The sequence below is a fragment of the Hoplias malabaricus genome, chromosome 10 (assembly GCF_029633855.1).
Source record: "Hoplias malabaricus isolate fHopMal1 chromosome 10, fHopMal1.hap1, whole genome shotgun sequence".
Classification (NCBI taxonomy): Eukaryota; Metazoa; Chordata; class Actinopteri; order Characiformes; family Erythrinidae; genus Hoplias; species Hoplias malabaricus.
Window position 1 is genome coordinate 36611339 of NC_089809.1, and position 26936 is coordinate 36638274.

The following is a 26936-nucleotide window of genomic DNA, read 5'->3' on the forward strand; positions in this document are numbered from 1 at the left end:
ACAACCTCTATCAGATTTCGGTTTTTAACTGGTTTTTAAGAAAAGAATGACAGTAAAACAAACAATAGCAAACAGAGCCCTGGTGGGAACCTTCCCACCAAATACCAGACGTCCTATGAACATTGATCTTGGGCTAAATCTGGTCCATAATGTCCTTTATTTAACCCAAAATAGGTGTTGAAATGTGGACTTAGTTTGATCCAAACTTAGCCAAAGACAGACATTTTTGTGTGTGTTTGTATTTGCTGAAACTGCAGCTGCAAATAATTTTTTCAGAGCCCTAGGAAACTAGGAACCATGTTGGAGACCATGTTTTTAAATTTCAAAAACAATACAGTGAGGTTTTCGGGTCCAGAATTGGGGTGTGAAAGTCACAGCGACGTCACGATGAAAAATCTCATTTCTCGTTTTTCTGGCATTTCCCTTCAACACTAGTTTTCAACCACTTCTTAAACCCTTGAACAAATCATCAGAATGTCTCCAAGTGCAAAATACCTCTCAACATCGCTGCACATCAGCTGAATAAAAACAATGAAACAAAAGGAAAAATGTAAACTACAGTTATGGCAGAATATGTAATAAAGCTGGAGCTTTGGAATTACAGCTAAAGTTGAGGATATGTGGAATGGCAGGTTGAACTGTAGCCATCAGTGAGGTAACTGTTCATTCATGGGCTGAAGGATCTACAAATATATCAAACTGCGTTATTTTGACTCATTGTACTGCTGAGGTGTTTTATGGAGCTTTTCCACTGCATGGAACCTACACGACTCTACTCGACTCGACTCGACTCAGCGTGGCTCTTCTGCTTTCCCCACTGGCCAAATCTGGTCCTGGTCCCTGGAACCGGCAAGTTTTCAGTCCTAGCTTCCTCCAACCGTGCCTAGTAGGTACTTAATGGTGAGGTATAAACCCTGCAGAGCGCTGATTGGCCAGAGCCATGTCAATCACCCTGAAATGCAGAGCTCATTCAAATCCAGAACAAACTCATCGCTTGTCACTCACAACGGCAGCCACAGGGAAGAAGACGTTGGTGTTATGCTCCGGCGAAAATTTCCAACAAAAGCCGAACATGCAACAAGTCAAACAGATTAGATTAGATTCAACTTTATTGTCATTGTGCAGAGTACAAGTACAGGACCAATGAAATGTAGTTAGCATCGAACCATAAGTGCAATATATAACTTTTTTTTACATAATTTACATAAAGTGCAGTTGTGAAATGACATTGTGATTATGGAAGTGAAAGTAACCATATACACATATTGAAATATAAAACATGTAAACAAAGTACTTAATGATGCATTAAGTACTGAGGGATAAATTAAATACAACTTTACAGAAGGTGTAATGAAATGATTGTGCAATGTTTGTTTAAAGTGCCTGAATAGTGTTCATCCGGATAACAGCCTCAGGAAAAAAACTGTTACGAAGCCTGTGAGAATCTGTGAGAATTGGGGCGTGGAGCCGTGTTCAGTCCAAAAAAATCAACCATGGGAATCCATGATGAGTAAACAGCGCTTAACTTTACCACCGCCATTGTTGTGGTTTTCAAAGGCAGCGATTCATGTTCAGGACAGGGTTTTTCGACGTCACAGGCTCCATTTCGTGGGGGAGCCCTGCCTGTGGGCAAGCTTTAAGTGAGCTGAGCCGTGTCGAGTCGTGTAGAGCTGGATCCATGCGATGGAAAAGCACCATGTGATACTTCACTAACTCTACTCCATCTCAAACAGCACACGGTAAAATATGCACCTCTTGAAAACACTTGGGCTCTGTTTCTTGCAAAGCCAGAGTACATTAGACATTCCTACAGGCCCCTGTGCATGGCCTTTCTGCTAAGTGCAGAGTTTAAACAGACGAATAACTGTAAATCCACATTACAATCTCTCTCTCCCTCTCTCTCTCTCTCTCCTCTCTCCCTCTCTCTCTCTCTCCCGCTCTCTCTCTCTCTGTCTCTCTCTCTCCCTCTCTCTCTCTCTCTCTCTCCCTCCCTCTCTCTCTCTCTCTCTCTCTCTCTCTCTCTCTCTCTCTCTCTCTCTCTCTCTCTCTCTCTCTCTCTCTCCTAGGGCTAGTGAGTGATGGTTACATGTTTGGAACATGTCCCTCCTCCAGATTGTGGATCAGAGCTGTGATTCAGGCAGAGGTCACACACAGGCAGGCTGTCTCACCTCACACACACACACACACACACACAGGTCTGTTTGAGAGAGGGGAGGGGACATGTGTTCACTAATGAGCTGCTCTCCGGGGCCTATTTGCTCGAGTTCAGGCAGGCTTGAGTGCTGCTGCAGTGTGTGTGTGTGCATGCGCGTGTGTGTGTGTGTGTGTGTGTGTGTGTGTGGACAGGCGTCTCCTCCGACTGCACTCACCTCTGATTGTCAATCGTCAGGAGGAGAGAGCCCTTTAGGAGAAGAGAGAGAGAGATTTATACTCTGACAGATACAAAGACAATTCGTCTTCATTCCGCCATCCGCTGGCACTGAGGGCACGCTGCTGCAGGAGCACTTCGGTCTGGCTTTTAATACAGGCCCAGGGACAGATCCTCACATCAAAACTGAGCAAACCAGAGGAGAGAGCTTCACTGCACACGTACACAGTGCCAACATCAGAGACCACCCTTCATTACTTTAGTTTCTAGTCAAAGGGTCCATTAAATGAAAGTTATGTTAGTCATTCAATGTCAGGAGAAAAAAGCTGAGAAATGTAAATATCATATCAATATTCTAGGGTTAAACAATGAAGAGGTATTTCTTCACACCTCCAAATGTACATCATGCACATTCAGTGATGTCATGGCCTGGATTCTGGGAGTGGTCTTTTGTCCTGAGAATGGCAGCAGAGAGATGGTGTTCCACATGAGTCCACAGTGAGTGGGTGAACTGAGAGATGTAATAAACAAACGTTAGCTGCGGTTAGCTCACTGGCTAAGGTCACAGCCCTTGAGATAGAGCTCTGGTTAATTTGAATGTTAATAAACTTTTACTGAGTAATAAAGCATTAGATGTAAAAATGGGGCTTGTGTGATGTGTGTCTGCCAAAGTGATCTAAAAGTTTTATTCTGACTCGTTGTGCCTCTTTAGATGTTATATCAAAATGTAAAACTAAGAAACAGTGAATAACATTTCATTCATTCATTATCTGTAACCCTTATCCAGTTCAGGGTTGTGGCAGGTCCAGAGCCTACCTGGAATCATTGGGCACAAGGCGGGAATACACCCTGGAGGGGGCGCCTTCACAGGACAACACACACACTCACACATTCACTCATACCTACGGACACTTTTGAGTCGCCAATCCACCTACCAACGTGTGTTTTTGGACTGTGGGAGGAAACCGGAGCACCCGGAGGAAACCCACGCAGACACAGGGAGAACACACCACACTCCTCACAGACAGTCACCCGGAGGAAACCCACGCAGACACGGGAGAACACACCACACTCCTCACAGACAGTCACCCGGAGGAAACCCACGCAGACACAGGGAGAACACACCACACTCCTCACAGACAGTCACCCGGAGGAAACCCACGCAGACACAGGGAGAACACACCACACTCCTCACAGACAGTCACCCGGAGGAAACCCACGCAGACACAGGGAGAACACACCACAATCCTCACAGACAGTCACCCGGAGGAAACCCACGCAGAAACAGGGGAGAACACACCACACTCCTCACAGACAGTCACCCGGAGGAAACCCACGCAGACACAGAGAGAACACACCACACTCCTCACAGACAGTCACCCGGAGCGGGAATCGAACCCACAACCTCCAGGTCCCTGGAGCTGTGTGACTGTGACGCAACCTGCTGCACCACCATGCATAACATTTCACAGTTGTACATTTGTTTACATTATTAATGTAATATATTTAACAACTAATTAAAGATGGCAAAGTTGCTGTGCTAAATACAAATGTTAAATACAAAAGTAAGAATTGAAAGGCAAAGTTAGGAATAAATCTTCAGAGGTGAGCATGGGTTTTGGACGTTTGGGTTAAGCCCCGAATGTTTAAAATGTTTGGCTCTGTCCATGCTCTAATACTCCAAGCCTCTGAAATATCAAACCTTAGATTCCTTAATGGCCATTTTGACTAGGAATGTAGCTCTTCAGGCCACACACTCAGCTGAAACAGTTGGTCATCCGTTTGCTTTTCTGACATCTTTCAATCTAGTCCACATCGACATTTTGGTGATAATGAGGGTGACTGACGTCAGTGCCTAGAGCTGTAAAGAGCACTGGCCGATACCGCTGGCTCGCATTTGAGAGTCGTAACGTATACAAGCCAGAAACACTGGCAATACACACGCTGTGCAAGACGCGCCGGACCGGCCTGGCAGCCGTGGTGCTGCCCAGTGTTTAAGTAATTTTGGGCCAACAATCTAATTTACACAAATTTCCCAAACGCAGTTCATCAGCCAAGACATGTGTGGCGTCCAAAGTTTGCTGGTTTCATTTTACACTGGAGACAGAGGCTTGCAGCAATGGATACTTAACGCCACCAATTAACACTGTGCAAACAGCAGTGGGTGATATGGGAAAAGAATAATAAATAGATACTTCACAAAAAGCTATATTTCAAATTTAATAGAAATGTAAAAGAATGCTTTATTTCCAGGGTTTCACTAATAGACCTTCAATAACCCAGTGTTCTTTGAGTACTGATTACATCCATGTTACGTTTAAAAGAACCATAAAACCATAACTAATATTCCCCAAATATAGGAGGCATGCTTCATCACACACTTGCCTCAGTGAGTTTTTAAATGAAACCTAAACACATGTTTTTATTTGATTTATTTATTTATGCTGCATAACGTACTGTTGTTTATAAAATGGATAAAAGATACATAGCATCACCAGAGCCATTTTTGAAGTCTGAATTTGTCCAACTGATAACAGCGGGACATAGTGTCAGTGTCTGTTATTTTCAACTAAATAATTGCTGGAAAAGTGCCACTGACTGACCCAATTGGAAATATAGCATTTTTTCCATGCTGTCATCCTGTATAGGTCTGAGCTTTTAAAGCCCCACTGTTACTCAGGCAGGAAAACCATGATGTGATCCTATCTTGAAGAACATGTCCTGTGGAAGAGCCTGTTAGTGTGAGAATGACTAAAAGTTTTAGCTGAAACTGGAACTGATGGAGTGTAACAATATGAGAGAGAGAGAGAGAGAGAGAGAGAGAGAGAGAGAGAGAGGGAGAGAGAGAGAGAGAGAGAGTGGGGGAGATAGAGCAGAGAGAGAGAGAGAGAGAGAGAGAGAGAGAGAGAGAGAGAAAGTGGGGGAGATAGAGAGAGAGAGAGAGAGAGAGAGAGAGAGAGAGAGGGAGAGAGAGAGAGAGAGAGAGAGAGAGAGTGGGGGAGATAGAGAGAGAGAGAGAGAGAGAGAGAGAGAGAGAGAGAGAGTGGGGGAGATAGAGAGAGAGAGAGAGAGAGAGAGAGAGAGAGAGAGAGAGAGTGGGGGAGATAGAGAGAGAGAGAGAGAGAGAGAGAGAGAGAGAGAGAGAGTGGGGGAGAGAGAGAGAGAGAGAGAGAGAGTGAGTGGGGGAGATAGAGAGAGAGAGAGAGAGAGAGAGGGGGGGGGGGAGAGAGATAGAGAGAGAGAGCATGTGTGAGAAAGAGAGAGAGAGAGAGAGAGAGAGAGAGAGAGAGAGAGAAAGGAGAGAGAGAGAGAGAGAGAGCATGTGTGAGAAAGAGAGAGAGAGAGAGAGAGAGAGAGAGAGAGAGCATGTGTGAGAAAGAGAGAGAGAGAGAGAGAGAGAGAGAGAGAGAGAGAGCATGTGTGAGAAAGAGAGAGAGAGAGAGAGAGAGAGAGAGAGAGAGAGTGAGAGGGAGAGAGATAGAGAGGGAGAGAGAGAGAGAGAATGCAAGCAATGAATATGAACAGAGATGAGCTGGCTGTCAGAAATTAGGTAAAAAATTCTCATCACACTCCCGAACGGAGAGCCACATGTGCAACTCCACAGGCGCATTATCCTCCAGTCACAGATGAGCGATGAGCTGCTACTGCAAGAGGGACATGGGACGAAGTTAAAGTTCCCTTTTCTTCCTCTGACGACTATTTATGGCTGAAAATTAATAGCTTTCTTCATAACGAACCCAATACACACACACGCACACACACACACATGGACACACTTAGTCCAATCGCACACACACACACACACTAACACACACCTGACCTGTGGCGGTCTTTTATTATCGGATGTAAAGAAGCAGCAGTAAAATTGCTTAATTAAAACATGAATTTTTAATCAGCCCTGAGGGTCCTGAGCAAGGCCAGGGAGATAGCAGGTTAACACTGGAGTGTCTTCAACTTTTGGGAGGGAAGGAGAGAGAGAGAGAGAGAGAGAGAGAGAGAGAGAGAGAGAGAGAGAGAGAGAGAAGCGTGTCAATCCAGCGAAGATAAGCACTGTGTTCATCCCTCTTTGAGCAGTGCGAATCTAAGCTGTGTTCTGATGAAGCCCACTGAATGCCCCTGGTGGCCAAACAGACACATAACACACACCCCCAGACCAGTGCCCTTGCTACAATTTCCAGCCTCCTACACAGAACTGCCCCTTCATTTGTGTGTGAGTAGGTTTGTGTACGTTTATGTGTGTGTGTGTGTGTGTGGGTGGGTGTGTTTGTGTATGTGTGCGAGAGGGAGAGGCGGACACTAAAGCTGGAGCTAGCCTGAGGATTCGCGCCACTTAGCTCTTTAGGGACAGTCATTTTAAATCCTTTCACAGAGCAAACCCAGAGTTTAGTCGTATCAGCCGGAACCACATTCCCACTGCCCCGAGAACACAACACACATTCATCATCTTTACCACAACTCTGCACAAACATCTGACCACAGAATAGCATCAGCTCCCACTCCCAATTCCCTGTGTCCCTCCACTATCACCAGGGTCCAGCCGATAGAGCCGGAGAATTCCTAACAAACGGTATTTGGGCTTGCACAGAAAAATCAAAATGTAAATTCCAGAAGAGAAACGTTCATTTTAACTTAATGATTCTGACTTAATCAAAAGACAGAACTGTAGCCCAAATAAAATCACTAAGCTTCAGTTTTATGAGGAAACAAGAGCGCTTTAAATGATATTACGCATTTAATATGTTCAGGGACGTGAACTACCTACGTTTAAAAAAGTCAGTTCTTTTCAATTGGACCTTAATAGCCTCATGGTTCTGTTCCATGTGTAATGTCAGTGATCACAGGATGCAGCTAGGGATGCGACAATCTGATATTAGGATCGGATATTGGTCCTGATATTATCAAAATGAGCTCGGTATCGGATAAATAGGGCGTTCCACGACACTGATATTTTGAATTGTTAGCTGTTTGCTATCTCTGAGCTCATGGCCATCACTACTGTTCTGCCGCTGCTCCTGGTGACGGTCGGGGAGCACATACCGTACATCCACTGACTGCGGCTACGGACCTAGAGACTCTGCAGCTGTGTCGACCCGATGGTCCGTTTCTATCTATCGCCGTGGTCAATGATTTCGGACACTAACTCACGCAGGTTTTTACCAAACAATGCAGTGCATTATGGGTATCAGCTATCCATCAGTCAGCTAGCGTACATGGGTTGTACACTAACTTTTGCGGTGCATTGTGGGATTGTTTGAGTGCACTGAAAAGTTTTCGGACACTCAAACAAAGTGACGGAACCCAAAAATAGTGCGCTATGTAGTGAATAGGGTACAGTTTCGGGCAGTCACATGCCGATAGTGTTTATGCCACTAAATCATCCATCGAACAATAATGAGCAAGCGCAAACAATGTCTGAAATGGCCCTCTACCCTCCTGAATTCAGTGCCCTATAGTAGTGTACTGCGTAGTGAGCAATGTATGGGACAGGGAGTAGGGAGCCATTTCAGACACACCAGGAGAGTCTGATATTTTCAGTGCATTAATCTGGCCTCATTGTCAGGACTGCCATTGGCATTCTGACTGGCTGTTTTCTGTTTTGGTTTTGTACTGCCTCTGGTACTGGTCCAACATGAATCATAAAGACGGCCTCTTTCTATGTGTCATGCCCAAATAGCAAAATTGAGATTGGTCATTTTGGGTGTCAGTCGAATATTTTTTTTGTGCAGTAGCAGGTTGTTCTTGGCCACGATCGGTGGTGAAAGGCACCAGACTCTTCCTATAGACTCTGGCAATGTGAGACTATCCTGCGACAGACTGGAGCCCTGTCTGGAATGTGTTCCTGCCTTGGCCCCAATGATGTTGTGTAGGCTTTGGACCCACTCAGACTCGTAACTGGATGAAGTGTTTACAGATAACGAACAAATGGATGAATTCATTAATACAGAATGCCACACCCATAAGCACTGACGAATAGACGGAACCTTAATATCGGTCAGTTTTATTGTCCGAGTGATATATCAGTCAGCCCCTAATAATCACCCTTGACCATGCAAGCACATCATTTCCCTGAGCCTTTCAGTCTCTTAAGCACAGGCCATAATCTGTCCCTTCTGTGAGCTTCAGAGTGCCGAATGACTCTCCTCGTCCTCCATGATGCCTCTAAGCAATGGGTCACACTCACACAACAGACACGCCTTTAGCATTTTAAAGAGGAGAGCGCTCCTTCTCTCCCTCCTCTCCAATCGTTCTCTTTCTCCAGTCGAGCAGTTCTGCTGCAGGCTTTTTTTTTTAAGGAGGGATTTCTCTGATTCCTCTGATTTGGCCGGGCGAACGCAGACAGCCCTCCATTAATTCTCTCATGGGCGAGCACACAGGGTTCGGGTGGGTGGGTGGGGGCAGTGGTTTTGCACTGTACTGATACACCACTGCCCGTCTCGCAAAAAGTCATCTGTCATTTCCTCTCTGCCTCTGTTCTCTCAACGCACCTCTCCAAAAAAAAAAAAAAAAAAAGGACTTTCATGGCTTTCCACACTTTGCCACAATTAATCAATCGTATTTTCTCTTCCCCTCAGTCTCTGGCTCTCTCATTTTTGCTCGATGATTACTCCCCCTCATCCATCAATCCTTTTGGCTCATTTGACTTGCTCCTTTTTCAGATATGTCCAATTCATCTCACTTACATGCAGCAAAAGAATAAACTCATATTTCAGAGGTTTGATCTACACAGAGATTTTCACATGTTCATCAAAGACAACAGTCTATTATTCACATGTCCACATGTAAACCTGCATAAATGATGGAGTGAAATGATTAAAAGGGCATTTAAACCTTCCCAGCATTCAAAATAAGACTTGTTATCATACTTCTGACCCTGCAATTTCATTGGCTGAGGGACATTGTAGGCGTGCCAGTGTTGCACAACAATGGAACTCTGACTGAAGCTCTTTGAGTATTATTCCGCAACATTTTTTAATTAATTAATTCATTCATTCATTATCTGTAACCCTTTTCCAGTTCAGGGTCGCGGTGGGTCCAGAGCCTACCTGGAATCATTGGGTGCAAGGTGGGAATACACCCTGGAGGGGGGCATTTTTTTAATTATTTTTATTTCTTAACAAGTTCTAGAGTCCCACTCCAAAATATTCACTGTGAATTTAAGCAGACAAACTTTGGCATCATTTATCCACTGAACCCTTTAAACAGTGGATTAACCATGACTATACCCTGAATCGGCCCATTTATCCATGGCTCTGGATAGCAACCAAGGTTTAAAAATCCTGAGCTGAACCAGTTTAAGAATTTGGCTGAAAAAGGCTAGAACTATTTTACCTTATGGGTTGTTGATAAACAAACATAGCTTTATTTTTCCTGTCCTCGTTATCTTCTTTATCCTTTAAAATCTAGCAATAAGTGGTGATAACTGAAGCATATTATTATCACAATTACACACTCAAGGTTTGTGCTATAACATCTGTGTTCTGACACATGACCTCGGCACTCCTGTGAAAACATCTCAGGTTACACCAGGAACCTTGAGTGTATTATTGCTTAAGGATTCCCCATGACCCCGCGTGCATTAAACAACATACAATGTACAACTTATAAGCTTTGTGTAGGTCCTTCCCCATATCACTAAAGTAATGAGCCTAAGATCACTATGGTCTTGTGTAAGATTGAAGAGTATAGAATGTAGATACGTGTTTAATTCAAGACCTCCAGGGTGAGATGGAGTAGCTTTGTGAGGTCGAACTAATCGTTCAACAGCAGGATCTGACATTACCAATGTTCTCTTGGCAAAATGCAATCAGTTCCTCACTGACATGTTCCGACATTACCAGAAGAACAGAAACTGAAAGATGGACAAATGCTCTATTAATCTTTGGATTCCAGAATACAAAGTTGGAGAAGTCATGTTGTTTTACATCTTTAACACTTCAGCCCCATTTTCTTCCCATTGATTGAGATCAAAACAAGCCGTGCAGACCGAGAGTGGTCAAAAGTACAGAGCTGACAGAACGTAAGTGGAGTGTATACGCAACACACTGTGTAGTTAAACCAAGTTATGTAATTGTGCTTGAGTACCACAGCAAAATGACAGTGATAACTCCTGACATCGTAAAGTCAGAGGAGTGAGGAATGGAAATCTGAAGCTGTGGTTAAAGGTTAAGCGGTTAAACTAGTTTCATGAACAGAGAGGGAAAAGAAAAAGGAGGAACAACACAAGTCAGGCTGCTTCAGGAGGACACAGAGGGCAGCGATTCTCCATGGGTTTGGCAGAAGCATCGAGTAAAGGATTGAGTTTCCAGCTTGCGTCCACTCTCTTAGGAGAAATCAGAGCATAGCAATGGATTCGGTGACCAGCCTCGCCTTCCCATCCTCAAATCCCCCGGCGCCATCGCATCCCTCTCCCGTATCAGCTGCCCGCCACAGAGATCCTCCCGCAAGAGCACCTGATATCCCCCCGCTGAGCCCCCCATGGGCAGCGAGCGGCGCCAAGCAGCCAAGGTCACCCAGCCACCACACATCAGCTGAAATCTAAAACCCCTTTCTCTTCCCTCCCTCGCTATTTCTCCGTCTCTGAGCACTTATTCGTTCCAGCACTCTGAGCACTTACTCCTCTGCACTTTCAATGGACTATGGCTTATATTTATTCTAAATTCAAAAAGAGGTCACTCAGTGAAGAAACAACAAAGAAGAAAAATCCTCATGATTTAAAGTGTAGTTTAATCCAAGAAAGGTCTCTTTTTTTCCCCTGAGTTCTTTATACACTCAGAACACTGATTCGAACGCGTTTTGCATATTTTGAGCAATTTTAAGTGGTCCCCGTAGTGAGGAATATCACCTATTTTCTTTTTTTTGGGCTAAAATTACGATAAACATGAAGTTGAAAATGCAAGGGCGTTTACTCATCCTCATTTAGATGAAGTTACCTTAGTTTCAACATCTGAAATATTGTCTTTGTAACATTTTTTGATCAAATACAGGGTTAAAATGATTGACTCATTATTGCATTCTGTGTTTATCTACATTTTACGCAGCTTCCCACTAATTCTCAAAGAGAAACAGACTAATATTCAGTGTAATACCACATTATTCATGCATTCATTGTCTGTAACACTTATCCAGTTCAGGGTCACGGTGGGTCCGGACCCGGAATCAATGGGCGCAAGACAGGAACACACCCTGAAGAGGGCACCAGTGCTTTGCAGGGTGACACACACTCACACTCACACTTTTGGACACATTCGAGTCGCCAATCCACCTACCAACGTGTGTTTTTGGACTGTGGGAGGAAAACGGAGCACCCGGAGGAAACCCACGCGGACACAGGGAGAACACACCACACTCCTCACAGACAGTCACCCGGAGCCGGACTCAAACCCACAACCTCCAGGCCCCTGGAGCTGTGTGACTGTGACTCTACCTGCTGCCCAACACTATATCAATGAGTAAAAAACTAAAAAAATAAACCAGATAAAGCAGATAACGTGCCGCTACACTTTAATGAGCATAGTGCCGTGTTAAGGAAGAAGCAGTGAGGCTAATAAAAGCTGACGACTCACCAGTGGTGTCTGTGTCTGAGGCTGTCCCTTTTACAGTGGGCAGACAGTTCTCCAGGTAGACTCCATCTCTGTAGCATCCATTTGCCTCTTTGTCAGGTGAGGGAGGGTCCCAGCACTGGCAGGGGGTCTGCATGATGCCGCAGGGCCGGCTGGACGTGCTGTAGGTCAGGCAGTCCTCCAGCCACTGGCACAGCATTTGGCAGGCGGCCATGCTTGGGTTCCGCTTGCCCACTACCAAATACTCCACCTTAAATTCCCCGTTCCCCTCCCCGCGGCTTGAACCCACTTTGGGAGGCCCCTTCCGGATCTGCAGGAACTGCTTCCCTGCTTCCAGGAAGGCCATACTAGAGGAGGAGTCGCACAATTTGACCACCTCATCAAAGCTCTCCATGCCCAGGTAGGTGCGGGTGGTCTCCAGGAAGGAGTCGTACTGGAAAGTGCGGTGCTGCCGGGGCACGCAGTCCTCCGTAGGTTTGGTGACCTTGATGAAAACGGTGTAGCGCCTCGGGTCCGGGTTCTGCAGCGTCCATGAGCAAGGTGAACTGGAAAAGACAAAGGATGAGAAGAAGAAGCCGAAGAAGCGGTTCTGGACCAACGTGGAGCACGTGTCCGATTCCGGGCCAGCGTGGGCAGCGTGGAGCCCTCCCGGCCGCAGCAGCAACAAGACAGGAAGGAGGAGCTGGAGAGAAGATGGACAAATCCTTAAGATGCTGGATACCATGGTCAGGAAGGCTATTCCGAATAAAAAGAAGGGGCTGAAGGGAACGCTGTGGCTCTGTTCTGCTCGGTTTCTCCTGGGTTTGAGGTCAACTGTCTCTTCCTGATGATAAGAAGAGCTCCTCAGAAGCCTGCTGAACTTCTGGCTCAGGATGAGAGAGGGCTTTGAGTCATTGATCCACACGGATGTCCATGACACCTCAGGCCCTCAGATGGTTCTGTAGGATCAGAGCAAACAAGAGAAAGCACATGAGCCAATAGAGTAAAGACAAGAGAGAGAGAATAACTTGAAATATCACACTGACACAGATTTGACCTGACGGAAACTGACATGAGTGAAGGCCTGTCACCATTTTTTGAGTCTGATATATTGTTGCAGATAAATTGGCCATTTTATGACACTGATATAATGACAGTATATTACACACATCTAAAGAGCAAAAACACAGTTAGTAAGAATATTCAGACATTTGAATTGGAATATAACATTCATACCTGGAATCATTGGGCACAAGGCAGGAAAACACACTGGAGGGGGCGCCAGTCCTTCACAGAGCAACACAAACACACACACATTCACTCACACCTACGGACACTTTTGAGTCGCCAATCCACCTACCAACGTGTGTTTTTGGACTGTGGGAGGAAACCGGAGCACCCGGAGGAAACCCACGCGGACACGGGGAGAACACACCAACTCCTCACAGACAGTCACCCGGAGGAAACCCACGCGGACACGGGGAGAACACACCACACTCCTCACAGACAGCCGCCTGGAGGAAACCCATGCAGACACAGGGAGAACACACCACACTCCTCACAGACAGCCGCCCGGAGGAAACCCACGCAGACACAGGGAGAACACACCACACTCCTCACAGACAGTCACCCGGAGGAAACCCACTCAGACACAGGGAGAACACACCACACCCCTCACAGACAGCCGCCCGGAGGAAACCCACGCAGACACCGGGAGAACACACCACACTCCTCACAGACAATCACCTGGAGGAAACCCACGCAGACACAGGGAGAACACACCACACTCCTCACAGACAGTCACCCGGAGCGGGAATCGAACCCACAACCTTCAGGTCCCTGGAGCTGTGTGACTGCGACACCTACCTGCTGCACCACCATGCCGCCCGGAACATGTTAAACAAATAAATAAACTGTAAATAAATATAGTATGTCAAATTAAATGGACGCAGGTGGATTGGCGACCCGAAAGTGTCCGTAGGTGTGAGTGTGTGAGTTAATGTGTGTGTGTGTGTTGTCCTGTGAAGGACTGGCGCCCCCTCCAGGGTGTATTCCCGCCTTGCGCCCAATGATTCCAGGTAGGCTCTGGACCCCCCGCGACCCTAAATTGGATAAGCGGTTACAGATAATGGATGGATGGATGGAAATTAAATGGACATTTAAATGGCTCCAGATTGAGGTCATTATTATACAATAAGCCAATAATGTAAATGTTTAATTGAATCTCGCTGTAATCAACAAAATTGTTCACAGATAATGAAAAGCAATATTTTAGATCGAATTATTTGAATTATTCATTCATATTACATTTATATGTTACACAAAAAACACTTACATTATAATAACCCAAAAAATATATTTCTCAATAATAATTGACTATAATTCCTTGGTTATTTTCTTGTAAACATCTTTAATTAGTTCTATTTCTTAGACTAACTGCAAATGCTACTCTGTCTATCGCACGCGTGTAAACACAGTTCATATCTGACGTCTCCAGCTGCCGGCTCATAGTCTGAAGTTTGTTGGTATTAAGCTTGACGCGCAGACCTGACATTTCCAGTGTAGATGCCATAAGTCTTTGCAGTGCTTGCTGTTAGCACACGGTGTTACAGGTTCTGCTGGTGCAGCTCTGCTATGAGAAATAATACCCGCACGGACTCACCCTGCATCTTCGCTGCTTGAGAAAAAAACAACAACTACAACAACTCATTTCCTGTCAGGCAGCCACCTTCTACAAAACGTGGCCCCCGCTCTCATATTTCATCCGCGAGTCTGATAATTCATCCAATTATAGGGCAATTAATTACAAAAATCTGAACACCTGCAGTCATTCATTACTTCAGTGAATTTGCTGCTTGGCAAAATGATCAATGGCCTCAGTCGTAGTGAATCATTAAGCTAAAAGCAAATGTACTGGCTCTCCACGCCTGTGCGCCGCCCCTTCCACTGACAATTCAATACCTCCAACAGCACACACGCTACGATTACTACCAACAAAGTGCAGCAAACGGACACGGTGCAGGCCGTACTAGTAGAGGATGGTGTAGAGAGAGTGTGGAGACAGCAGGCACCCGAGAAGCCGATGCCTTCGGACACCATGTGGGCTTCCAGTCCGGATTAATCAGCCTTATCTAAAAGCTTTACTCTCCCTCCTCGGTCTCTCAGTGTGTAGAGACAGATAGAGACAGATGAGAGGACTTGCGGAGAGTGAAGACTGAGTTTATCAACGCGTACGATAAATCGATAAAGTGCATGCAATTGACAGAACTGTACAAGGTGTACTTTAAGGGACTCCACTCTCTTAAAGCTATTTCACTTTGTGTTTTAGCTGCAGCGACGTTGTTTGGGATGACAGAGCCTCCACACAGCTTTGCCGTTAACAGATGTGTGCAGATGATCTCAAATCCTTAATGACTGGTAGGACACAGGGTGGAAAAGCTATTAAAACAATCCTTCAATTAACAACCATTGACTGCAAAGTCCAAGCCCAAAAACAGGATTAAAGTCTGGATTTGTAAATATCTCAACTATTTTAAAGTGGATTATCGATATACGTTTTTCTCGGCTGTAACGGTTTACTCGATGTGGTGATGATGAAGTGTGGCCGTGAAAAGCAAAGCATGAGCCACTCGGAGGATGAATACGGAGTTAGCCCTGGGCTTATGCCGAGCGGCACTGGAGCCAGCCATCCATGAGCACTGTTTCACCGCAGGAGTCAGTGCACTGTGTGATCCGCTTCCTGCGAGCGCAGGCCAGTTTCCAGCAGCACAGACGCAGCATGTTAGTTTGAGGAGGATTCGGGGGGTGGGCTGAGGAGAGGTGCGGTGGATGGTGGATGTAGCTGAGAATTAGCATCGCTGTTTGGCTTGCTCTGTTTCATTAGAGGCCGTGTTTCTCGGGGAGCTTTAATAAAGCGCACAATGTCCAACACCTCAGCACTGCTGGCACTACAGCATGACTTAGAACACTCACACACACACACACGCCCGCACACTGCCACGCAGCTGCCTAGTCGTGCTTGAGCTGCGTTCTGTGTGCTCAGTGTGGAGGCTCCTGGGTAAATGAGTGGGTGAAGGAAGAAAACCACCTCGCTCTTTGCACACACAGCACAGTATAATAAATAGAGACTTCAGAACACTGCGGCTGCAGCTAGCGCTGTAAAGCCTGGGCATGGGTGAGCGTTCTCTATAGCTCCAGGCACGCAGAAGACAAGACATAAACCCTTCACCCTCAGACAACTGTGTCAAAAAGAAACATTTAACTGTCTTTAATATGAGGCTCGGTATCTGCTCCTGTAGCCCTTTGTGAAAATGGATTGAGTGGGCTCTCAGCAGAGCCTGTAATGATGATGGTTTATGTTCTTATGCTAGTCTTTGTATAGAGCACCGCTTCCTCAACTTCATCCCACAACAATAAAGAGCTGAGCTGCTAAAAGCTGAACACAGAGCATCAACAAGCACGTGTCACATGCACTAGTACACAAATACTGTAAATATAAAATACAGATGAAGACACCCTTACAGCCTTGAGATCACAATAATTACACGTAGTAAATACCAAACATATAATCATAATTATGGTAAATGATAGTAATCACTGCGGAAGTCATTTCAGTTGCCACTACACTACTGTACATACAGGTCCTTTACAGCTGGCAATGCACTCAGTGGTGAAACCAACCACAGATCCCAGGAAATGTGGGAGTAGATAACTGTAAGACAGCTACAGGACTGATTACAGCAACTGTAGTTTCACTCTTTACAAAACTATACAGCAACCTACTGATCTGCTGATTTCTAGATATGGGCCTCACAAATCCTCTTCATGGTTAATCTCTCACGTTTTGAGTTCAGCTTCTAAGAATATTCATAGTAAAATATAATATTTGGTGTGTTCTCTCTGTGTCTGCGTGGGTTTCCTCCGGGTGACTGTCTGTGAGGATTGTGGTGTGTTCTCCCTGTGTCTGCGTGGGTTCATTCAACTCCTCACAGACAGTCACCCGGAGGAAACCCACGCAGACAGAGAGAGAACACACCACACTCCTCACAGACAGTCACCCGGAGGAAACCCATGCGGACAGAGGGAGAACACACCACACTCCTCACAGACAGCCACCCGGAGGAAACCCACGCGGACACAGGGAGAACACACCACACTCCTCACAGACAGTCACCCGGAGCGGGAATCGAACCCACAACCTCCAGGCCCCTGGAGCTGTGTGACACTACCTGCTGCGCCACCGTGCTGCCCTCAACCACACCCAGTGCCACCCAATTTTTGAACATGTGGTGATCAATGAGAGCGGAAAATGTAAAGAAAAAACAGATACTGCAAGCAGAGAAGTAAGGGAGCGGTAAAACAACAACACTCCTCACTGCTGCTTGCTCAGGGACGGCTTGGGCTGGGTGAGAGGGTGGGGTGAGCTTATTATCGTTTAAAGAACAGATGCTGAAACTGGGCGTTCTGAACAGGGGGAGAACAGAGCTGTGGTGTTGGATCCTTTCGGTATTTTGACCAAAGCATGTGACCGACTTTTCAGACTTCCGGAATCCTTTTCAGACCCTGTTCAAAAAGTTTGACTAAAGATAATACGTTAAGTAAATTCCTGTTATAACCGAGACCTGACAACGATACTTGATTATTCTGAGCTGACCACGAGGCACTCGTTCACAAAATGCAATAACTGCCTGGCATACCAGGTTTGTCTGTTCCATATTAATAATGCTAACAAAAACGAGCCCTAGCTCTCGCTGTGGTATGAAGTTTGTCTCATAGTGAATGGAGGGTGTTTATTGATCAGGAGTGGTTCAGTAACAGCAGACAGAGTGCATCTGTTCACTTACTTTAAACCACTTCTACATGCGTCGTGTCAAACTGTTTGAGTGGCACCAAGTTCTCCGCGCTCTTTCGGTGCTTGATTAATGGGCCACATCAGGCTGGGGAGAATAAAAAAAATCTGACATGTAAAATATCTGATTGTTTTGGCATTAAAGTCATTAGTATGAGCAGAGAAAGGCACTTTACATGTTAAGTGGTTCATTATTCTATCACAGGGTTCTTGAGCACTGTTCTCGGGGAAGCTGAGAGCCAGCCCACACGTTTGATTTATTCCGTCTCCTAATGAAATGGACCACTGATGTCTACAACTGACTCAGATGTGTTGGCAGTGCACGCAGAGCAGGAATGTGGACTGGCTGAAGGTCCTTGAGCGCTGAATCGATGACCTCTGTTCTACTAGGAGTTAACTACATATAACAAAAAAAGCATGTACCAAACTAATGCTGTGACACAGTGGTGCCAGGAAATGGCGGATTGAGTCACGCGCATTTGAAGTGTTCACATTTCCTTAGTCACTGCAGCTCTCTACGCTCTGCTTAGCATTTGCTCAGTCACTGCAGAGAGGTGGTGCTCTTCACCTGCCTCTGCATTCACGGTGACGACTGAGAACGTCTGGTGTAGGTGTGTGTGTGTGTGTGTATTCATTCATTATAAAGTACTGTTAAAAACCCAGAGGTCGACCTTCATTTATTTTATTTCCACTCAAAACTAAATATGATCACACTCTTCAGTATTCTAATCAAATCCAATTCAAATGTATCATCATTACACAATCAGTAAAGAAAGCTGCCTCCTTTCTTTTCGAGGGACTTGCTCTCAGTTTTCAGAGGATTCTGGAGGGATACTCTGCCACGGCTCTAAAGTTCAGTCTTACAAGTTAATTGTATTTTCTTCCACTCACGGCTTCAGAAATCCCAAACACACTCAGTGAGGCTGAGGTCAGGTCTCTGGGGCGGTCTGTTCTGAGAACACTGGTATTATATGCTGTTTACAAATATTCTGCTTTTTCATCTCTTTCTTTTACTTATTGACGGCTTCTTGACTGCTACACCTTCTTTCAGGCCTTAAGTGTTTGGGCTTTTTCCTAACAGTAGAAGGACAGAAAGAAACCCCAGTAAACATTTAGCCGTTGATTCAACGTTGAAATAACGTAATGACTGCCGTCTAATCAACGTTCTCTTAAGGTTGAAAATGAAAGTTGAAAAGACGTCCAAACACAGATATTGAAAAGACGACTATTAGACATATTCTGGACGTCCATTGACGTTTTACCCAATGCAATTGGTGAAGAGAGAGAGCGGAATTGCACCATATACGGCAGTGGCCGGAATTAGGGGACGGTCGGAAATAGGAGGAATACTGATACTGTATATGTGTTTGTGTGCATGTGTGAGTATTAACGTTACTATGTAAGTATGCAGGGTAATGAATGAGTATGTGTGAGTGAGTGAGTGAGTATGTATATGAGTCAGGAGGAAGTGTATGAGTGTGTAATTTCAAGCCAAAATATTTAAAATAGTATTAATCTGTAAATGTTTGTTTTAAAGAGTCATTTGGTCCACTGGTCGTACTGAAATAATTAAATAGCCAACGGGCAGAATTAATGCATTGTCTGTAATGTCCTGCCCCTGTAGTGCCCTGTTTCCCCCAGGTACCTGTACTTTGTTTTTTTAGCCTTTGTTTCTCTCTTACCCCACCCGTGTCCTGTGCTGCTCCTACCAGCGGCTGGTCGCCATGTTTACCGATCGCTCCCAGGTGTCCCCTGTTCTCCTGCCTTGTGTTTCTAGCCCTTATCTTTGTCTTGTCCCTTGCTTGGCATTGTGCTTATTTGTTCTCCTGCCATCGTGATGTGTGTCGTCACCTTTTTCTTCAGCGTCTTAAGTATCTGTGTTTTTCTGAACACTCACGCTTGAATTCTGCCTCCGTGCCCATGACACGGTGCCATTCATGTCTGGGTAATGGGATGACGGACAGGACAGTGTGGGACTCCTGCTTTACATTGAGTTTGAAGCAGCTGAGCTGGAATGCTGCTGAATGCTATAGTGAAAAGAACACAAATGTTAACTGATAGTTTGTGTGTTGTGTTTCCGAGCCCTGGACAGCAGTGATATGATTAGGGATGTTATACTGGGCCTTGCTAGTTCACCTTCATTAGGCTAGCGAAGCTGAAAGAGAAGTAATTGAGCTGCGTATGTGAGGCCTGTGCCTGGCTGCAGCGCTCTGAGACCAGAGCATTTGTCCCCACAATGTTTCTCCATTCTTTTCATCCTGTAGCTGCAAAAAAAAAAAACATGTCACTACAGCCGCATCCCTAATGGTGCTTTCTGTGAGCTTTCATGTCCAAAACGACAGCAATCAAAACAACATGCTGCTGGGGGCCGAGGGTCAGAGTGGAGGGGGTGGGGAGGATCAGGAGAGATGGTGAGGAGAGAGGAAGGCCGACAAGGAAAATGGGGAAAGAGAAATAATGAGAAAGAGTGAAAAAAGAGAGGGAGAGAGAGAATGAGGAAAGAGAAGTAATGAGAAAGGGGGAAAGAGAGAGACTTACAGAGGAAGAAAATGAGTGAGAACAAAAATGAAGAGAGAGAGAGAGGGAGAGGAGGGAATGGAGAGAATGTTAAAGTGTGAAGGATAGAGAAAAGGGTAGGAATAGTGAAAGAGAAAAATGACAGAGCAGAGAGAATTCAAAAAAGAACATAAGGGAATGAGAAAGAAAGAAAAAAAATGTCCAACAAAGAGCAAGAGAGAGAGGTAGAGAGAGAGAGAGAGGGAGAGGGGGGGGGAGAGAGGTAGAGAGAGAGGTAGATAGAGAGAGAGAGAAGTAGAGAATGAAGAGAGAGCAAGAGATATAGAGGTAGAGAGAGAGAGAAGTAGAGAAAGAGAGAGCAAGAAATATATATATATATATATATAGAGAGAGAGAGAGGTAGAGAGAGAGAGGTAGAGAGAGGAGAGAATGAAGAGAATGGTGTGAAGGATAGAGAAAAGGGTAAGAATAGTAAAAGAGAAACAGAAAAAAATGACAGAGAAGAGAGGAATCAAAAAAGAGCATAAGGGAATGAGAAAGAAAGAAAGAAAGAAAGAAAGAAAAAAAATGTCCAACAAAGAGCAAGAGAGAGAGAGAGAGAGAGAGAGAGAGAAAGAGAGAGAGAGAGAGAGGTAGAGACAGAGAGAGAGAGAGGTAGAGAGAAAGAGAGAGAGATAGAGAGAGAGGTAGAGATAGAGAGAGGTAGAGAGAAAGAGAGAGATAGAGAAAGAGAGAGATAGAGAGAGAGAGAGAGAGAGAGAGAGAGAGAGAGAGAGAGAGAGAGAGAGAGAGAGAGACTGTGGGAGGAATGCAGAAGGAAAGAACTGTATCACACCTGGTGGTTGCTTCTCATTTATCAGGCTCCTCCCTGTACTCCGTCCCACTCTTTTCTCCCTTTCCAAATTACAGCGCACCAATGACGACTCGGAGCGAACAAGGTTATTTGCACGAGCAGAAAGCAACAAGCCGCACGGCCTCTTTCAAGACGATTCGCATTCTCCTCTATCTGTGCTCTAATGTCAATGACAACCTGCGCGGGAGGCCTCACACGGCTGTGGAATTAAAGAGATAATTATCTGTCTCTGGTGATGAATGTGTTTACTGTGCTAAATGCCAGGGCTTTTTCATCAGCTCAGAAACTACTCATCTCCCTCCCAGGCAAAATGCATTACGATACGCTACTAAACGCTGCACGTCAGATATTTCTGAACCTTTATTTTCAAAGAGTCTTCAACTCTGAAAAGCTACTTTTACCACCTGGGATATTGATTCATAACAGACCCTCAGGACAGAAAGGCGGTCATTTGGACCGGGCTGTAAAATCAGGGTCTGTTTGAAGGACAACTTTTCCGCATCCGCTGCATTTTACCCCTTTTAGTAAGCCATTTAAAAATATTTTAAACAAAGTATACAGTCACTAAAAGCACTCAGGGTGCTTTTACTGCAGTGTTTTTCCGTGCCAGAGATTAGAGAAACCCTTGATTGTAGCCTCTGTGCTGAGTGTATTCCAGCAGATAAACCCTCAGCTATAAATCTATATTTACATTTACAATCAGAGTTCTAAGCAGACACTATTATCCGGATTGACTTACTACTCATGTTACAGATGCAGGGAAATGCAGTGTTTGGAGTCTTGCCCAAGGACATTGAAAAGCATAAAGGTGACGGCAGGACACACAACAGTTTGATGCCCCTTAAAAAGAAAGTTAAAATGTAATTAAAATATAGTTTTATAAACTAATAAGTGGACAAATGTAGTACTGTAATAGCATGTCTACAAGTATACTCCTAGTACACCGATAAATACTGGAAAATATTTGTTTTATTTAAGTTTACTTAATAAATTAACTCTATTCTTTTCAGAGAATCACTCTGGCTGATGACCCGACCCAGGTGATGTTCCACACCGCAGACTTGGCACAGGTTTTATGCCAGATGCCCTTCCTGATGCCATCCTCCCATTTCATGCAGGCTTGGGATCAGTACCAAGAGTGCACAAGCGCAACCCCGGTGGCTGAGTAGTGGGCTCAGGATGAACCCACCCAGCTCCACGCTGGTGACTGTGACCCGAAGCAAGGCTCGAACCCTGGCCCTCATGGCCCCAGAGCTGTGCAACTTTCACACACACAAGCGACCTACACCTGACTATCTGTGCTGAAATGCACTAGAGCTGCTTTCTCAGGTGTCATCTGACTGCATCAATATATTCTGACATTGCTGACATAAAAAAAAAAAAAAAAGAATCAGCGCTGTGGCCAGAAATAAAACTGCAGCTGAGCCTGGGCCTGAATAATTTCAGCTCCACAGCAGGTACAACCGGCGGCTGAGGTAAAAGTGGGAGTCCAGTTTAGTTTGTCGACGTTGGGTGGTTTATTTTCACTTTGTTGATCGGGGTGACACTCTTTACAAGCTTCACAAAGTGTGTCTCACGCTCCCCTCATCTCCTTCAGCTCCGTTTCGCAGCGAGTTAACAGTGACCGACTGGGTGGGTCATGGTTGGACCTGTGGCATGTTATTTGTTCCAAATAACAAGGTTGTGGGTTCGATTCCTGCTCCAGGTGACTGTCTGTGAGGAGTGTGGTGTGTTCTCCCTGTGTCTGCGTGGGTTTCCTCCGGGTGACTGTCTGTGAGGAGTGTGGTGTGTTCTCCCTGTGTCTGCGTGGGTTTCCTCCGGGTGACTGTCTGTGAGGAGTGTGGTGTGTTCTCCCTGTGTCTGCGTGGGTTTCCTCCGGGTGACTGTCTGTGAGGAGTGTGGTGTGTTCTCCCTGTGTCTGCGTGGGTTTCCTCCGGGTGACTGTCTGTGAGGAGTGTGGTGTGTTCTTCCTGTGTCTGCGTGGGTTTCCTCCGGGTGACTGTCTGTGAGGAGTGTGGTGTGTTCTCCCTGTGTTCACGTGGGTTTCCTCTGGGTGACTGTCTGTGAGGAGTTCGGTGTGTTCTCCCTGTGTCTGCATGGGTTTCCTCCGGGTGCTCCGGTTTCCTCCCACAGTCCAAAAACGCAACAGTCACACAGCTCCAGGGTCCTGGAGGTTGTGGGTTATAGTCTCGCTCCGGGTGACTGTCTGTGAGGAGTGTGGTGTGTTCTCCCTGTGTCCACGTGGGTTTCCTCTGGGTGACTGTCTGTGAGGAGTTCGGTGTGTTCTCCCTGTGTCTGCATGGGTTTCCTCCGGGTGCTCCGGTTTCCTCCCACGGTCCAAAAACTGTGGTGTGAGTGTGTGTGTGTGTTGCCCTGTGAAGGACTGGTGCCCCCTCCAGGGTGTATTCCTGCCTTGCGCCCAATGATTCCAGGTAGGCCACCGCGACCCTGAACTGGATAAGCACTTACAGATAATGAATGAATGAATGAATGACTATTTCAAGAAATAAAATAAGAATATTTTGAGAATAAAAGTCAGAATATTTAGAAAAAAGACAAAACAATCTCAATGAAGGATGTCATTTTTTTCAATAGTTGTTTCAAACTTTCAGCAATAATTCCTGGAGTGTAGTGTTTTAAGTTCTGGATAATTCAATATATTTTAATACTCTCCTTATGTTCTAACAAAGTGGTACACAGCATTTGTGAGTTTAATGGGAGTATGGATCTCCTGTATTCTAACACTGCTTCAGTTTTCTCTGTGGGTAAATGTGGGTAAAGCCTGAACTCCAAAAATGCCAGATTTTGCTTGGTATTATTCCTAAGGCATGTGTACTCCAGAACACATTAAGAGCAAAAAAAAATAACAGAAAACAAACAATTAAGAGATTGAAGGAAATTCATGCTGGGCATAGCCATCTAGTCCCAATCACAATCGTATTAATTCCCTCGTGAACGTGAGAGGAATGTCTGAGGAGATCACCACTGATGTGCGAGTGTTCATGTGCGGGAGGACAGATTTATTCTTGTTTACTTTATTTATTTTTTGAGAAGTTGCTATGTTTTGAGAAGATTCGTAACGCATTAAGGACAGAAGAGGCGTTGGAGAGTAAGAGGAGAATGTAATCAACAAACAAGGTGATTGAGTGTCTGGAGGCCTTAATTGCTATTGGCTTTGTGTCAGGGGATTGCCAAGAAGCTGGTGCCAATGGTTCTAAGGCCAAGATAAACAACAGAGGATTCAAAGGGCACCTCTGATGTGTTCCACATCCCAGACAAAACAGAGCAGACATATTACAACCAGTTTGTAGCCCTCAGCCTTCAGCAAATACCCATGGGAATGATTTACTACATCGCCTTAGCCACTAATTCCAGCAATTTACTTATTAAACCACTTCAAAATTAGGACCATTCCTCTTGTAAATCTCCATTATGTGCCCCAATGTTTTTAAAAAGGCCATTACAATCAGTGAATTCAGCTACTTCAGGTGTACCCATTGTGGATACTGGTGTTAAGAGGTGTGTGCGCAGCTTGTATAATCTCCATAAAGAAATATAAAACTGAATGGAAAGTTCTGGAGCAGCCACACACTTAAGTCCACTATGTTCAACACCAAATGTGAATTCGACGTGTAAAAGCTCCTTAGCACTGCAGGGGAGCAGTGCTGTGTGGAGTGATAGAGCACCATCCAAAAACCTCTGGGATGAACTGAAGTGGTGTTTGTGATCCAGAACTTAACATCCATCACCAGAACCTGACCTCACTAATGTTCTTATTGCTGAACCACCTTCCCAGAAGAGTAGAGGCTGTTATGGCAGCACAGGAGGGGGGAGGCAATATTCCGTACTAATTGCCCTAATAGAAGAGAAATTGGATGAACGAGGATCAACAATACATGGACATATAAGGTATTTCCTGGCAGAAATCCTGCTAGAACCAGATAGAATTCTACAGTGGCTCCCTGCCCAGTCCCTGTCCTAGAACGCTCTGTTTATCTTATGGAGATTAGTAATTTAGATGATGGCTTGAGGCTTGTTTCTCCTGTTGTTTCTCAGTTTGATGTGCCCTCTACACATCACTGAGATGGCATGTACATGCAGGAGGCCAGTTTTGCTCGACTGACTGCTAGAAAGGTAACGCAGCATGTGTGTATAGCTTCTCTCAGTGACCCGTTGGAGTCTCTGTGTTATGAAGGCCAGAGTAAAACTTTCTTTTTCCTTTTATTTTTCTAGCTCTGTTGATGCTGTTAGACTGTGTGATACAAATGAGTACATACTTTTATTACATATTGTTTTTACACCAATTGAATTCATTCATTTTTTTAATGCTCATTTTACCAATGTTTTATTAATCAATGTGAACACAGCGTCACTGCTGGTAGGTTCTGAAAGCATATTATATTTTATTTACGCTAAAATATGTATTAAATCTCATAACTAACTCTCACACTCATACCATTACTTCCTATTCTTTCCCCTACACACACACAGAGCTCCTGTTTCATCTTCTACCTCACTTAACTCCGCCCCTCCTCCATTTAGCTCTTAAAATGTTGTTTGCACCATGAGCTGTCAATGCTTTCTCCCTGTAACATTTACTCAGCACATTAAGTGATTCTAAATTACAAAATCATCAAAACTACACTGTACTAGCATTTTTATTTTGGGAAGCACCGCTTTTTTATTTTTTGGGCCGATACAATAACAGATAATTAGCACCCGTCACGGCTGAGGGAGGACAAGGAGGCGGACGTACGCGCAAAGAATGAATTTATTACAATAAACAAAACTAACTCAAAACAAAGCACAATCTGAGAACAAACACAGGCTTGACACAGAAGCACTAACTAGAAATAAACAGAAATAAAATTAGGATGGAAACAATCAGGAGACAGCCGTGAACTCATGTAGAGGTGTAAAAACCATGACCAACACAGAACACACAACTACACACAAGACCAGACAAGGCAGCATTGAAACATAGGGAGTATATAAACACAGAACATGGGCAAGAAACACCTGGGAAAGATAACGAGATCATGATAAAGAGACTGAGGCGGGACTAGGGCGGAGACAAGAACAAAACAAAAACAGAGCAAGGAAACAAGGGACAGACAGCAGGAACAAACGAGACAGGGCCAGAGCGCGACAGCCTTGGAGGAGCCTACACCAATATTAATAACCGATCATTTTATCTTTTTGTAATTAAAGCATATTGGATTCACATTGGATTAAAGCTAAACAAAGTATTTTTATCATTTCTTTTTTGAGGTTAATTAGTTGTAGTTCATTTCTATTTTTATATTTTGGCGCTAATTAATGCAGCACTGGGTTTGTTTTTGAGAGCGAGGGAGAGCGCAACACAAAGCGGCTCTCAGCGAGTGAAGGAGAGAGTTTGTAATCGTTTATCATTGTGTTTCAGTAATAAATTCAGACACTGAATGACTCTATATCTATTTTCATGTGTTTTATATACGAAGGGCTCCTGCGTATCTTTCTGTGATGAACCTGTCACTGATATTTCATTTATTCATTCATTATCTGTGACCGTTATCCAGTTCAGGGTCGTGGTGGGTCTGCAGCCCATCTGGAATCACTGGGCGCGAGACGGGAAAACACACCAGAGGGGGCGCCAGTCCTTCACAGTTCAACACGCACTCACACCCGTGGACAATTTTGACTCACCAATCCACCTACCAATGTGTGTTTTTGGACTGTGTCGCTGATATTTAAGATATTTAACATTTTTCACAACGAAGAAATTTAATCCCAGAAACTTTTCTCTGCAGAAACTGGGAAAAACATCCACAC

At 44.9% G+C, this 26936-nt stretch overlaps 1 protein-coding gene across 4 annotated transcripts in view; it reads right to left on the bottom strand.

The window, feature by feature from the left end:
* The window catches only part of adgrb1a (adhesion G protein-coupled receptor B1a), a 156501-nt gene that overhangs the window by 106594 nt on the left and 22971 nt on the right, over positions 1-26936 (bottom strand). For all 4 annotated transcript variants that reach the window (XM_066682711.1, XM_066682710.1, XM_066682709.1 and 1 more), the window contains exon 2: positions 11932-12866. In XM_066682711.1, coding sequence (XP_066538808.1) covers positions 11932-12652 — 721 coding nt within the window. In that variant the 5' untranslated portion in view covers positions 12653-12866. The remainder of the gene's footprint in view (positions 1-11931; positions 12867-26936) is intronic.